The sequence below is a fragment of the Lithobates pipiens genome, unplaced genomic scaffold (genome assembly GCF_037356315.1).
Source record: "Lithobates pipiens isolate NorthernLeopardFrog02 unplaced genomic scaffold, aLitPip1_a1.2 Scaffold_23, whole genome shotgun sequence".
Taxonomy (NCBI): domain Eukaryota; kingdom Metazoa; phylum Chordata; class Amphibia; order Anura; family Ranidae; genus Lithobates; species Lithobates pipiens.
The window spans coordinates 198,748,577-198,760,780 of NW_027507785.1; the positions used below are offsets into that span (position 1 = coordinate 198,748,577).

Below are 12,204 nucleotides of genomic sequence, written 5' to 3' on the forward strand. Positions count from 1 at the left end.
TAGGTCCCATTACTCCCTATTACACCCTCATCCTGGACTCCAGTCCCATTGCTCCCTATTACACCCTCATCCCGGACTCCAGTCCCATTACTCCCTATTACACCCTCATCCCGGACTCCAGTCCCATTGCTCCCTATTACACCCTCATCCCGGACTTAGGTCCCATTACTCCCTATTACACCCTCATCCTGGACTCCAGTCCCATTGCTCCCTATTACACCCTCATCCCGGACTCCAGTCCCATTGCTCCCTATTACACCCTCATCCCGGACTCCAGTCCCTTTGCTTCCTATTACACCCTCATCCCGGACTCCAGTCCCATTGCTCCCTATTACACCCTCATCCCGGACTCCAGTCCCATTACTCCCTATTACACCCTCATCCCGGACTCCAGTCCCATTGCTCCCTATTACACCCCGTACAAAGCATCCCCCAGGAGGACACACACAGCCAAGGTGCGCTCATCCCACGTTCTCGGCCACCCCGCCCACCTCCTCCCCTCTGCCTGACGTCACTTCCGTCCCCGAAGTCACTCGGGTCCAGTGCAGGGAGCGGGGACAGCTGTGCGGAGTAAGGAGGAATGTGTAAGAGGGGCGGCCCGGGGGGACACTGAGAGCGGGCCGGGGACACCTGAGGGAGGGAGGATTAGAATGGCACTGGTGTGGGAGGCTGGCTCCTGGTAATGCTCGCTCACTGTGCCAGGATGGTCATTGCACTGGAAGTGACACAGGAACCTGGACAGAGCGGGGACACCGGGACAGTGTCACCATATTGTCAGAGACATGTGAGCCTTCCCCCCAGCCGGGACTGAGATGAGCTATGGACACCAGGACCAGGTGAGATGACTACTTACCTACCATGGGGGGTGGGAGTCATGGACTGTCATTAATGGACATGTGTCACCCACCAATCACTGACACCATACAAGCTCTAATCGGTCCCTGTCATATATAAAGGTCCCTCAGCTGTGTTCTGGTGACAGGACTTCACTGACATCACACCGCTTACATTCTTCAACTTCATTGGTGCTTATTTACACCTGTGCCAGTCTTTGGAAAGCGATCTGTAGTGGATTTCAGAGAGCAGTATAAGAGCGGCTCAAAAGATCTTCCAAATCCCTGATTTCTTTTTTTTTTTTTTTTGACAGCCAAGAAGGTTTGTGAATGGGAATACCACGCCACCACTGCCAGCCTAGCATTTGGGTCGTAGTTATGGCGGGGCCCCACTCACATGAATGGACCACGTCCGTCGGGGGTGATGTGACAGAAGGGATTGTTTTTTTGTGTATAAACCCATCAGGCTGCTGTTCCCACCCCCTGATTGTACATGTAATCAGGCCCTTGGTGCTCATTTACTCATTTATTTTCAGTTGGGGGGGTAGTAAAACCCCATGGTTGAGCCACCCCTCAACTTCTCCCCCTGTTGGCACTGAGGTGTGCTTTGCTTCATGCCCATGGCAGGAATTCTACCCCCAGGTGTGTTCAGTGACCGGGGGGGGGGGGGGGGGTGGTATACATGAATACTGCCCCCCCCCCCCATCACGCAGTTGTCTGGAGATTAGTTGGCGATACAACACTCCTCACTGCCTGTCTGTTGTGTCTGAACAGAAATCCAAGTACAGATCACACGTCAGACAGGAAAGCAAGTTTAAAGTGGTTGGTAACCTTTACATACACCCAGTGAAGTGACTGGCTTCAGGTGATACAGAGATGAAACACATCCTCCTACATAAGTTGTATCTGTTTATCTGCAGTCTTCTCTGCAGCCATTTAAAGTAATGAAGTGCAAAGCTTGTCTGAGCTTTCATAAAAAAAGTGTGTAGAATAGGAATTCAATTCTTCAGAACTCAGTGAGGAGAGCTGATTGGAGGGACGGGACACCCCCCCCCCCCCTTCACACAGGAACAGAGCTGAGACTGCCAAACAACTGGAGGTCTCTCCCTTGTCACCTTTTTTGTTTAGTGTCAGGAAAGTGACTTATGCTGATAGTAGAAGACAGAAGCAGTAGACAGAAATGACAGTTGTTGCTCTGGATTGAGACAAGTACATGCTTTAGAGAGAAAAGTTTTGTTCTATTTCATGTCTGAGGTTTACAACCACTTTAAGGGTTCATTCACACTTGTGCGACTTGTACTTTCCATTGCGACTTTGATGCAACTTTGGATGGGTGCTACTTGGATGTGATTTTGGCTTTGACTGTTGCACAACTGTCACATTGACGGTATTAAGATATGACTTTCATCCGACTTTTCAGAATTGACACGGCAGTCTTTGACACTCAGTCATATGAAAGACGCATCAAATTAGTGTAGGAAACTTTTTAAAGTTGCTGTGACTTTAAATCGCATAGATATGAGCACCTTCTATTGAAATACAAAGGCTGTAACTTTGTGTTTTGTTACACAAGGGTGAGTGGAGCCTAAAGAGGCCTTAAGATGTCACAAAGTTACATTTCATTCATCTTTATTCACCACAAAGGGTTGCGGTACTTTATAGTGCATTTCAACATGCTGCATAAAAATAAAAAAAAAGTTCAGCATGGCCTACGTTTTTCATCACAGTGGTGTGTGAACGGAACTCGTAGGACACGAGGCATATTACATGGTTTATGCCATTAGACTGCATTGGACAAGATTTCCCAGTCCAGCCCAACACATATGGGAGCGTGCCCAAATTCTACAGCTAACATTAAATGATACCTGATGATCCCGCCATGCAGGTTCTAGTTCAGGCACTTCCTGTTAGAGGGTGACAACTGTCTCCCTATTGTGCTCCTGTGTTTTCACCTTGTCACATACATATACATGAAGCCACCCTGTGGAACAATGTGGTGGAATACATTCATTTCAGAAAAGAAATGTCTACAAAGAGGCTGAAGGAGATCAGCAATGCCAATATGTATTGGATCTAATAAAAAATAATAATAATTGTTGGTTGTTTATGAGACATGGTGCTTTAGAATCTAAATGTCATTTGTGTGAGTGTAGGCAGTGAATAAATACAATAAAAGCATGTATCTCCAGTATAAAATTAAAACAAGTATTCATCAATATTACCTTAAAGCGGAGTTTCACCCAAAAATGTAACTTCCGCCTTAAGGGAAGGTGACCGCCTGACATGCCACATTTGGCATGTCATTTTTTTTTGGGGGGGGTGGAAACCCTCTTTTTAGAGGCTCCTGGCTTCCACTTCCGACAGGGGCACTGCAGCGCTAGACGTGAATTCACCTCTCCCCCTCCCTCTCGGCAGTCATCTGGGACACGTCACAGGTCCCAGAAGATTGCCCGGCCAGTCACAGCGCGGTTTGCACATGCACAGTGCCTGCCCAACTGTGAAGCCACAGCCGGGCACCCACAGTGACAATGCTGGCGCCACAGAGAAGGAGAGGGGGGCGAGCAGGGGGCTTCATTCACCCGCATCTCTGGACCCCAGGACAGGTAAGTGTCCTATTATTAAAAGTCAGCAGCTGCAGTATTTGTAGCTGCAGACTTTTACATTTTTTTTTCTTTTGTCGCAACTCCGCTTTAAAAATAATATAATTGAATTTAGGATCTACATCTACTTTAAAAATGACTTCACAGGGAGATCTGTTCTTATTCATTTAAACTAGAGCAAGCCAAATACAGTATTTGCTCTGGTGTTCATGTTTGCTTTGGTGGTTGTTGATCTGTGATAATGGGAGATGAGTTGGGTGGGCATCATGGGAGAAGATGAAATGTTGGGCATCCTAGATAGAAGACAAGGATATGGGTGGATTCAGAAATGGTGGGCAAATCGGACACAAGTAGGACAAAAGTGGTTGAAGTGGACGGAGGCTCCAGTGGATTCCCGCCATGCAGACTACATAATTGGGTAGGTGGGCATATGTAGTGTTCACTCTACATTATTAGAGCAGGGGCACATCATGTCTGAGTAAGGCCTGATGCGCATTGCTGCTGTTAAAGCGGGAGTCCGCCGTTTTTTTTTTTTTTTTTTAAAAAGCCAGCAGCTACAAATACTGCAGCTGCTGACTTTTAAAATAATGACACTTACCCGCCCAGCGCGCCCGCGATGTCAGCACCCGAAGCCGATCTCTCGATCGTCTCTCGGGTGCTTCCGCCGCCATCTTGGGTATGGGAATCAGGAAGTGGAGCCTTGCGGCTTCATTTCCCGGTTCCCTACTGCGCATGCACGAGTTGCGCTGCGCAATAAGGATGGTCCCCGCTGCCTCTGGGATCCGTGTGTTTCCCAGCAGACAGCGGGGGACCTTCGGAAAGTGGCGTAGATTCTGCGGAAAGGGGCATACCTTCTGCAGATATCTAAGCCGGAAGTGGGTGCAGATACCTGTACTGTACAGGTACCTACATCCCCCTCCCCCCTGAAAGGTGCCAATTGTGGCGCCGGAGGGGGGGAGGGTTGCAATGAGCGGAAGCTCCACTTTAGGGTGGAGCTCCGCTTTAAACTCAAGTTTTTTTTTTTTCCCCTGCATTCCCTTCTGTTATGCTATGTGTCCATGCACATTAAAGTGAGTTTAGAGGATGTTTTCTGAATGCACTAAAATCGCGTTCAGGAGAGAAAGTTTTGACCACAAAAAAAGCTGAATGCTGATAAACGCGCCTAAACTCTTGGAGTGTTTAGTATTTCAGTGTTTGGTATTACAATGAGCAGAATAAAATAAAATTCTGGCCAATGAAATAAACGTCCAAACGCTGCTAAACTGGAACAAATGCAGCTTAGGTGAGTTTATAACGGTGATTTTCTCCGGTCAGGATAAACAGCCTTTACAAGAAACCAGAGTGCTTGAGGCCTAATGGTTATAAACCATCATTTGTATTGGCTGAAATACCCCTGTTCATAGCAACCATAGCAAATAGGGGGCCATGATTACATGGGTGATCATATGGTGAAGGGACCATCTCGGTTGTTCTAATGCTGACAAGGTGGAAGCAGAACTTGGATAGTGCTGTCATATTTTATAGTCCTATAATTTACCTGGATGGTAAGTATTCATGCCCCTTGAAATTTTCCACATTTTGTTATGTTACAACCAAAAATATACATTTTATGTGACAGACCAACACAAAGTGGCACATAATTGTGAAGTGGAAAGAAAATGATAAATGGGTTTTCCACATTTTTTACACATAAATATGTGACGTGCATTTGTATTCCGTCCCCCCTGAGTCAATACTTTGTAGAACCACCTTTCACTGCAATTACAGCTACTTCTAGAGAGGGACGTTTTTGCCCATCCCTCTTTGCGAACAGCAATTTTCAAGTCTTGCCACAGATTCTCAATTGGATTTATGTCTAGACTTTGACTGGGCCATTCTAACACATGAATGTGCTTTAATCAAAACCATTCCACTGTAGTTCTGGCTGTATGTTTAGAGTCATTGTCCTTCTGGAAGGTGAACCTCTGCCCCAGTCTCAAGTCTTTAGCAGACTCTAATAGGTTTTCTTCTAAAATTGCCCTGTATTTGGCTCCATCCATCTTCCCATCAACTCTGACCAGCTTCCCTGTTCCTGCTGAACAAAAGCATCCCCACAACATGATGCTGCCACCACCATGTTTCACGGTAGCGATGGTGTGTTCAGGGTATTGTGCAGTGATAGTTTTCTGCCACACATACTGTAGCATTTTGCTTTTTTAGGTCAAAAAGTTAAAGTTTGTTCTCATCTGACCAGAGCACCTTCTTCCACATGTTTGCTGTGTCCCCCACATTCCTTCTTGCACACTGCAAACGGACTTCTTATGGCTTTCTTTCAACAATGGCTTTCTTCTTCCCACTCTTCCATAAAGGCCAGATTTGTGGAGTGCAGCTCCTCCAGAGTTACCATGGGCCTCTTGGCCTCGGCCCGGCCTATCAGTTTAGGTGGATGGCCACGTCTTGGTAGGTTTGCAGTTGTGCCATACTCTTTACATTTTTCAGATTATGGATTGAATAGCACTCTGTGAGATGTTCAAAGCTTGGGATTTTTTTTTTTTTTTTTATAACCTAACCCAGCTTTAAATTTCTCCACAACTTTATCCCTGACCTGTCTGGTGTGTTCCTTGGCCTTAAGAATGCTGCATGTTCTCTAACACACCTCTGAGGGCTTCACAGAACAGCTATATTTATACTGAGATTAAATTACACACAGATGAACTCTATTTACTAATTATGTGACTTTTGAAGCCACTTGGTTCCACTATATTTTAGGTAGGGTTATCAGAGTAAAGGGGGCAGAATATAAATGCACGCCACGCTTTTCACATATTTATTGGTAAAAAAAAATTAGACCATTTATCATTTTCCTTCCACTTCACAATTATGTGCCACTTTGAGTCTATCACATAACATGACAAAATGTGGAAAATTTAAGGAGTGGGAATACTTTTTCAAGGCACTGTATGTTATGGTTTACCTGGGTGGTGCTATTATAAATATTGGTTCTATGGTTTACTGGAAAGTAGTCGCAGTGCTTCACTTTTTCCACATTTTGTTATGTTACTGCCCTATTTCAAAATGGATTAAATTCATTATTTTCCTCAAAATTCTACAAACAATACCTCCATAATAACATGAAAGAAGTTTGTTTGAAATCTTTGCACATTTAATTAAAATAAAAAACAAAACAAAAGATCACATGTACATAAATTTTCACATCCTTTGCCATGACACTCAAAATTGAGCTCAGGCGCATCCTGTTTCCACTGATCATCCTTGAGATGTTTCTACAACTTGATACTGTGATAAATTCAGTTGTTTGGACATGATTTGGGAAGGCACACACCTGTCTATATAAGGTCCCACAGTTAACAGTGCATGTCAGAGCACAAACCAAGCCATGAAGTCCAAGGAATGGTCTGTAGACCTCTGAGACAGGATTGTATAGAGGAACAGATCTGGGGAAGGGTACAGAAAACTTTCTGTAGCATTGAAGGTCCCAATGAGCACAGTGGCCTCCATCATCCATAAATGGAAGACATTTGGAACCACCAGGACTCTTCCTAGAGCAGGCCCCTCAGCTCAACTGAGCGATTGGGGAGAAGGGCCTTAGTCAGGGAGGTGACAAAGAGCCTGATGATCACTCTGACAGAGCTCCAGTGTTTCTCTGTGGAGAGGGAAGAACCTTCTAGAAGAACAACTATCTCTATCTCTTTAAAAAAGAGAGAAGAACCATAACTATTTTTTAAAGAACTGTGGAATTTTGCATATAAAAAATGATTTTACATCACCATGAAGACTGATTTGGTGTAAAATGACGTTCCCTGCAATTGTTGTCTCTTCTTTTATGTTTTTTAGCGGGCAATCCAACTCAGGATCTATGTAGCCATAATAAACCAAGGACAGATAGGGTGACTCTTCCTGGTGGGGACCCAGACAGCAATAAAGTCCTGACAGAGGTTCTATCCTTGCTACTTTTTATCCAATACATAAAGATTGGCTTTTGATACACGTTCCATATAATTACAGCTGTTGCCCAGCCTTTTCTCCTATTCTCAGTATAGGCCTATGTATTCCTTAAAATAACCTGCTGGCATGTCTGTTTGCTACTTTGTTCCCACAATAATGAAGTAATTGTATGAAATCACTTGATATAAAAGATAATTGTATTTGAGAAATATTCTCAACTGAAAAATTAAAGAGAAATAGTGTCAGTTGTGTTTTAACTGAAATTTGTACATAGGAAATGAGACGTAATTTCTTTGACTTGTACAAGACGTCTCATGTCATGTCCTGTCCTATGCTCTTATATGGCAACAGAAACTTCCAGTTGAGGCAGAACATGCTCTACAACATGGGTGCTCAACCTGAGGCCCTCCAGCTGTTGCGGAACTACATGTCCCACGAGGCACTTTAAGCTGCTGACAGTTACAAGCATGACTTTCAAAGCAGAGGCATGATGGTACTTGTAGTTCCCCAACAACTGGAGGGCAACAAGTTGAGAACCACTGGTCTACTACTGCACCCTTTACAATTCCATTGATGGATTCACTGAAAATGTCAGTGCTTGTGTCTGATTCATGTACCTGTCATGGGAAAGTATATAGTTCTGTGGGCACCAGGCACTGAGAATGGTGAATGAATGAATGAATGAAATACTTGTATAGCGCACAATGCAAACTGAATCGCCTCTAGGCACTGCATGTATGGTGTGTCCATAGTCCTTCTTTGGTGCTCTCTGTTTCCTTCCTGGTCACTGTGCCATCAGACTGACAGGGTCACCTATCTAAGAAGTTATGTAGTAGTGGTGGGCAGAAGGGGAACTGAGAGACTAGTTCCCCATCGGGTCCACCTATTTGTTGATTGATGGTACAGATGGGCAGATCCATAGCAGCTATTCAGTCAAATAGTGTCTTTTGTATTTGCCCACTGGGGAGCACTGGTAATCGACAGACAGATGGGCCTGATGGATAACCACTTCAGCCCCTGAAAGTTTACCCCCCCCCCCCTCATGACCAGGCCATTTTTTTGCGATACTGCACTGTTTTAGCTTAACTGACAATTGCACGGTCGTTCGGCGCTGTATGTAAATAAAATTGATGTTTTTTTTTCTCCCACAAATAGAGCTTTTTTTGGTGGTATTTGGTCACCTCAGCGGTTTTAATTTTTTGCGCTGTAGCAAAAAAAAAAAAAAATAAATAATAAAAAAAAAAAAAGATATATATATATATATATAATCTATATCTATAATTTATTACCATTTAAGGACTGAGCCTCTTTCTAAGATTTGTTGTTTACAAGTTAAAAACATTATATAACATCAAAGTAATTTGATACCCAACATGTCTTTCTTCAAAATTGCGCCCGCTTGTGGAACAGCAGCAAACTTTTACCCTTAAAAATCTCCATAGGCAGCGTTTAAAAAAATTCTACAGATTGCATGTTTTAAGAGAAGGGCTAGGGCTAGAATTATTGCTCTCACTCTACCGATCGCGGCGATACTTCACGTGTGGTTTGAACACCGTTTTCATATGCGGGCGCTACTCACGTATGCGTTCGCTTCTGCACGCAAGCTCGTTGGGACCGGGCACGTTTAATTATTTTTATTTTACTTTCTTACTTTATTTTTTAAACTGTGTAAAAATAAAAAATATCACTTTTATTCCTATTACAAGGAATGTAAACATCCCTTGTAATACAAAAAAGCATGACAGGTCCTCTTAAATATGAGATCTGGGTTCAAAAAGACCTCTGAAGATCTCATATTTACACAAAAATGCAGTAAAAAATGTTTTTTTCCATTTTAAGAGCTATTGGAGGAAGTGACGTTTTGACGTAGCTTCCACCCTGCAATGATATGGAGAGGGGTTTAGGCCATCTTCCTCTCACTCGTCTCCATGTCAGGCCACAGGAAGGATCCAATCGCCTCCGCCGCTGCCGACAGCTCTGGTAAGAGGCGGTGGGAGGGGGCCCCTCTCCCGCCACAGATAAAAGTGATCTTGCAGTGAATCCGCTGCAGAGACCACTTTTATCTTAAACTGGACCGCTCACTGAAGAAGAGGATACCGGGTTATGGCAGCTAGCCAGTTAACCTCTGGGGCGATCAAAGGGTTAAGTGTGCTTCTAGGGAGTGCTTTCTTACTGGGGGGGGATGCTGTGAATGGCGGAACACAGAGATCGTTGTCTCTGCTTAGCAGAAACACAAGATCTTCCTTCTTCACAGACGTGGAAAAGATGCGGCGTGCAGGACTTTTTTTACCATCCTGCAAGGGCACCGCTCCAGTGAGAAAGCACTCAGGGTTTCACACGGGAGAGAGGGGAGAGGCTATTTACAGACGCTATGCAGGCACTATTTTTAGTGCTATAACGCCTGTAAAGCGCCTTAGTGTGAAAACAGCCTTACTATGGGGCATCCATTGTTGGCTGTCCCTCGTCTACAATGAAGCTGGTGCTGGGAGATGACTATCTGATTTAACTGGAATGCCCTTAGATTAGGTAGGTACAGTATACACATCTTTCCTTTACGAAATAACTAACATAGACCTTAGAATGGGGGTGGGAGCAGGAGTAAATATAGATAATAATCCTGAAATCTTGGTGCCGGAGTTCAGTGAGCTGTGTGCTGCTCTCACTCCAAACGCCAAACCATCATGCCAAAAACGATTGATCCTAGTATAGTATGATTAAGTTATGATTGTTATATGCCAAAATGTTTTTTTTTTTTTTTTTTTTTTTTTTTTATAACTCTCTTTAGTCTGTGGAATGTGTTTGGTTATAGAGAAGCTTGCTTCATTATTTGAGCCCTAAAGATGTTCAGTCCGGTTTAAAAATTTGAGTCAGCAGCTACAGAGGAGGTCTAGGGCTAGAATTATTGCTCTCACTCTACCGATCGCAGCAATACCTCACATGTGTGGTTTGAACACCGCTTTCATATATGCGTTCGCTTCTGCACGCAAGCTTGGCGGGACAGGGCGAGTTTAAAATTATTTTTTTTTTCTTATTTTAACTTTTATTTTTATTTTTTTCACTGTTCTTTTAAAAAAAAAAATGTGTCACTTTTATTCCTATTACAAGGAATGTAAAAATCCCTTGTATTAGAAAAAAGCATGACAGGTCCTCTTGTATATGAGATCTGGAGTCACAGAGACCTCACATCTCATATTTACACTAAAATGCAATTTAAAAAAATTAATCATTTGAAAAAAATAAAAAAAATGTCCCTCTAAGAGCTACGGGCAATGATTTGGAGACAGGTGGGGGGCTGGGGGCTATCTTCCCCTCACTCGTCTCCATGTCAGGCCAGGGACAGGTCCGGATCGCTGTCACGGACCTGGCTCCTAACTTTTTTAGCTGGCTCGACCCCTGCTCTAACGTGTCCCAGAAGGATGGGGGGGGGGGGGGGGTGGAAAGGGTTGTTTTGACTAAGCAATTCTAACTGAAGTGGTAGCGGATACCTAAGAGAACTAGGTAAATAAGTGATTTATAAACATTAGGTTGACCTGGAAAAAGAATTTGCTTTGGCCAACCATTTTTGTGACACACAACTACACAGTTTCCCCCGAAAATAAGACCTAGTGTGATTGTCAGTGATGGCAGCTATATAAGCCCTACCCTGAAAATAAGACCTACATGGGCTTATTTGGGGGGTAGGGCTTATATTGCAACCATCACCGACAATCACGTTAGGTCTTATTTTCGGGGAAACAGGGTAGAATGGACCACGAATAAGACGTGCAGCATTTTTGCCGATGCAGCACACCACAACTTGTGGAAATGCATTACCCTGGGATTTGATATGCTGCAACATGTGTATTGTGCTGGGAGGCCATTGGAAATAAACACACTAAGGCTAGGTTCACATTGCTGCGATGCGGGAACGCCGCGAATCCGCGGCGTTTTCCCGCATCGCATACCTCCCGCCGGCAGTTCACACTGCCCTATGCGGACGGCTGGGGGTGTCAATGTTAGTGAAATGACACCCCCAGATCCGTCGGCATATCGCAGTGCGATCTGCCGACTCGCACAGGAATCGGATCGCATGGTGTGAACCCCCATGCGATCCGATTCCGTTGCGGACCCAAAAAAGGGTCCCGTGCGAGTTTGCTGCGGGACCGCTGCGAGTTCAGCCATACTATCTGTATGGCTGAACTCGCAGCGCTACGGAGATCGGATGTGATTTGCTGTGCGAATCACATCCGGTTCTCCCCCCGCAGCGGTGTGAACCCAGCCTAAAGCATGCTTGGTGTGTTCTGGTAACACCTGTGGTGATGTGACAAGAGGCAGTGGATAGATTTTGTAGTGTGTGTATAAATGACAAGATTGGCTGTACAGATTTCTAATGACTTTTAATGGCCAGTAAAATAATTGCCATATGTATTTCAATTGTGCAGCAGTTTGTCAGTAGTTGTGCTGTAGTTTGCTCAGTCCTAATGGTTTCAGTATACCAGCATCCCATATTACAATACAAACTGGAAATGATAAAACATTCAGTGCGCTTCATTTTTATTTATAGCATTTGTGCAGCTATTTGCCAGCAGCCTGATACTTTTACAGGTTGAAATATTGTATGGAGACCTGCATTGCTTGAAATTTGTATTATTACTTGTTGCATCAGTTGGCAAGAGTATAGAGAGATCATTGGTAAGGATATTTTAGAAAATCAGTTGGGGAATAATGTTTTCAAACCTACAGTCTTGGCATGCTTTTGTGCCCATGGTAATCTAAAGTCAAAAGCAAGGTTAAAGATTGATTTCACAAACTACAGGTACATCTCATAAAATTAGAATATCATCTAA

The 12,204-nt window shown here is 44.0% G+C and overlaps 1 protein-coding gene across 6 annotated transcripts in view; it reads left to right on the forward strand.

Moving 5' to 3' along the window:
* The first annotated feature begins 412 nt into the window (after positions 1-412).
* The window catches only part of DENND1B (DENN domain containing 1B), a 364,765-nt gene continuing 352,973 nt past the window's right edge, over positions 413-12,204 (forward strand). For 2 of the 6 annotated variants that reach the window (XM_077452755.1, XM_077452759.1), the window contains exon 1: positions 413-836. In XM_077452755.1, the coding sequence (XP_077308881.1) occupies positions 820-836 (17 nt within the window). In that variant the 5' untranslated portion in view covers positions 413-819. The remainder of the gene's footprint in view (positions 837-12,204) is intronic. The other 4 variants (XM_077452757.1, XM_077452754.1, XM_077452758.1 and 1 more) reach the window with 4 other exon arrangements.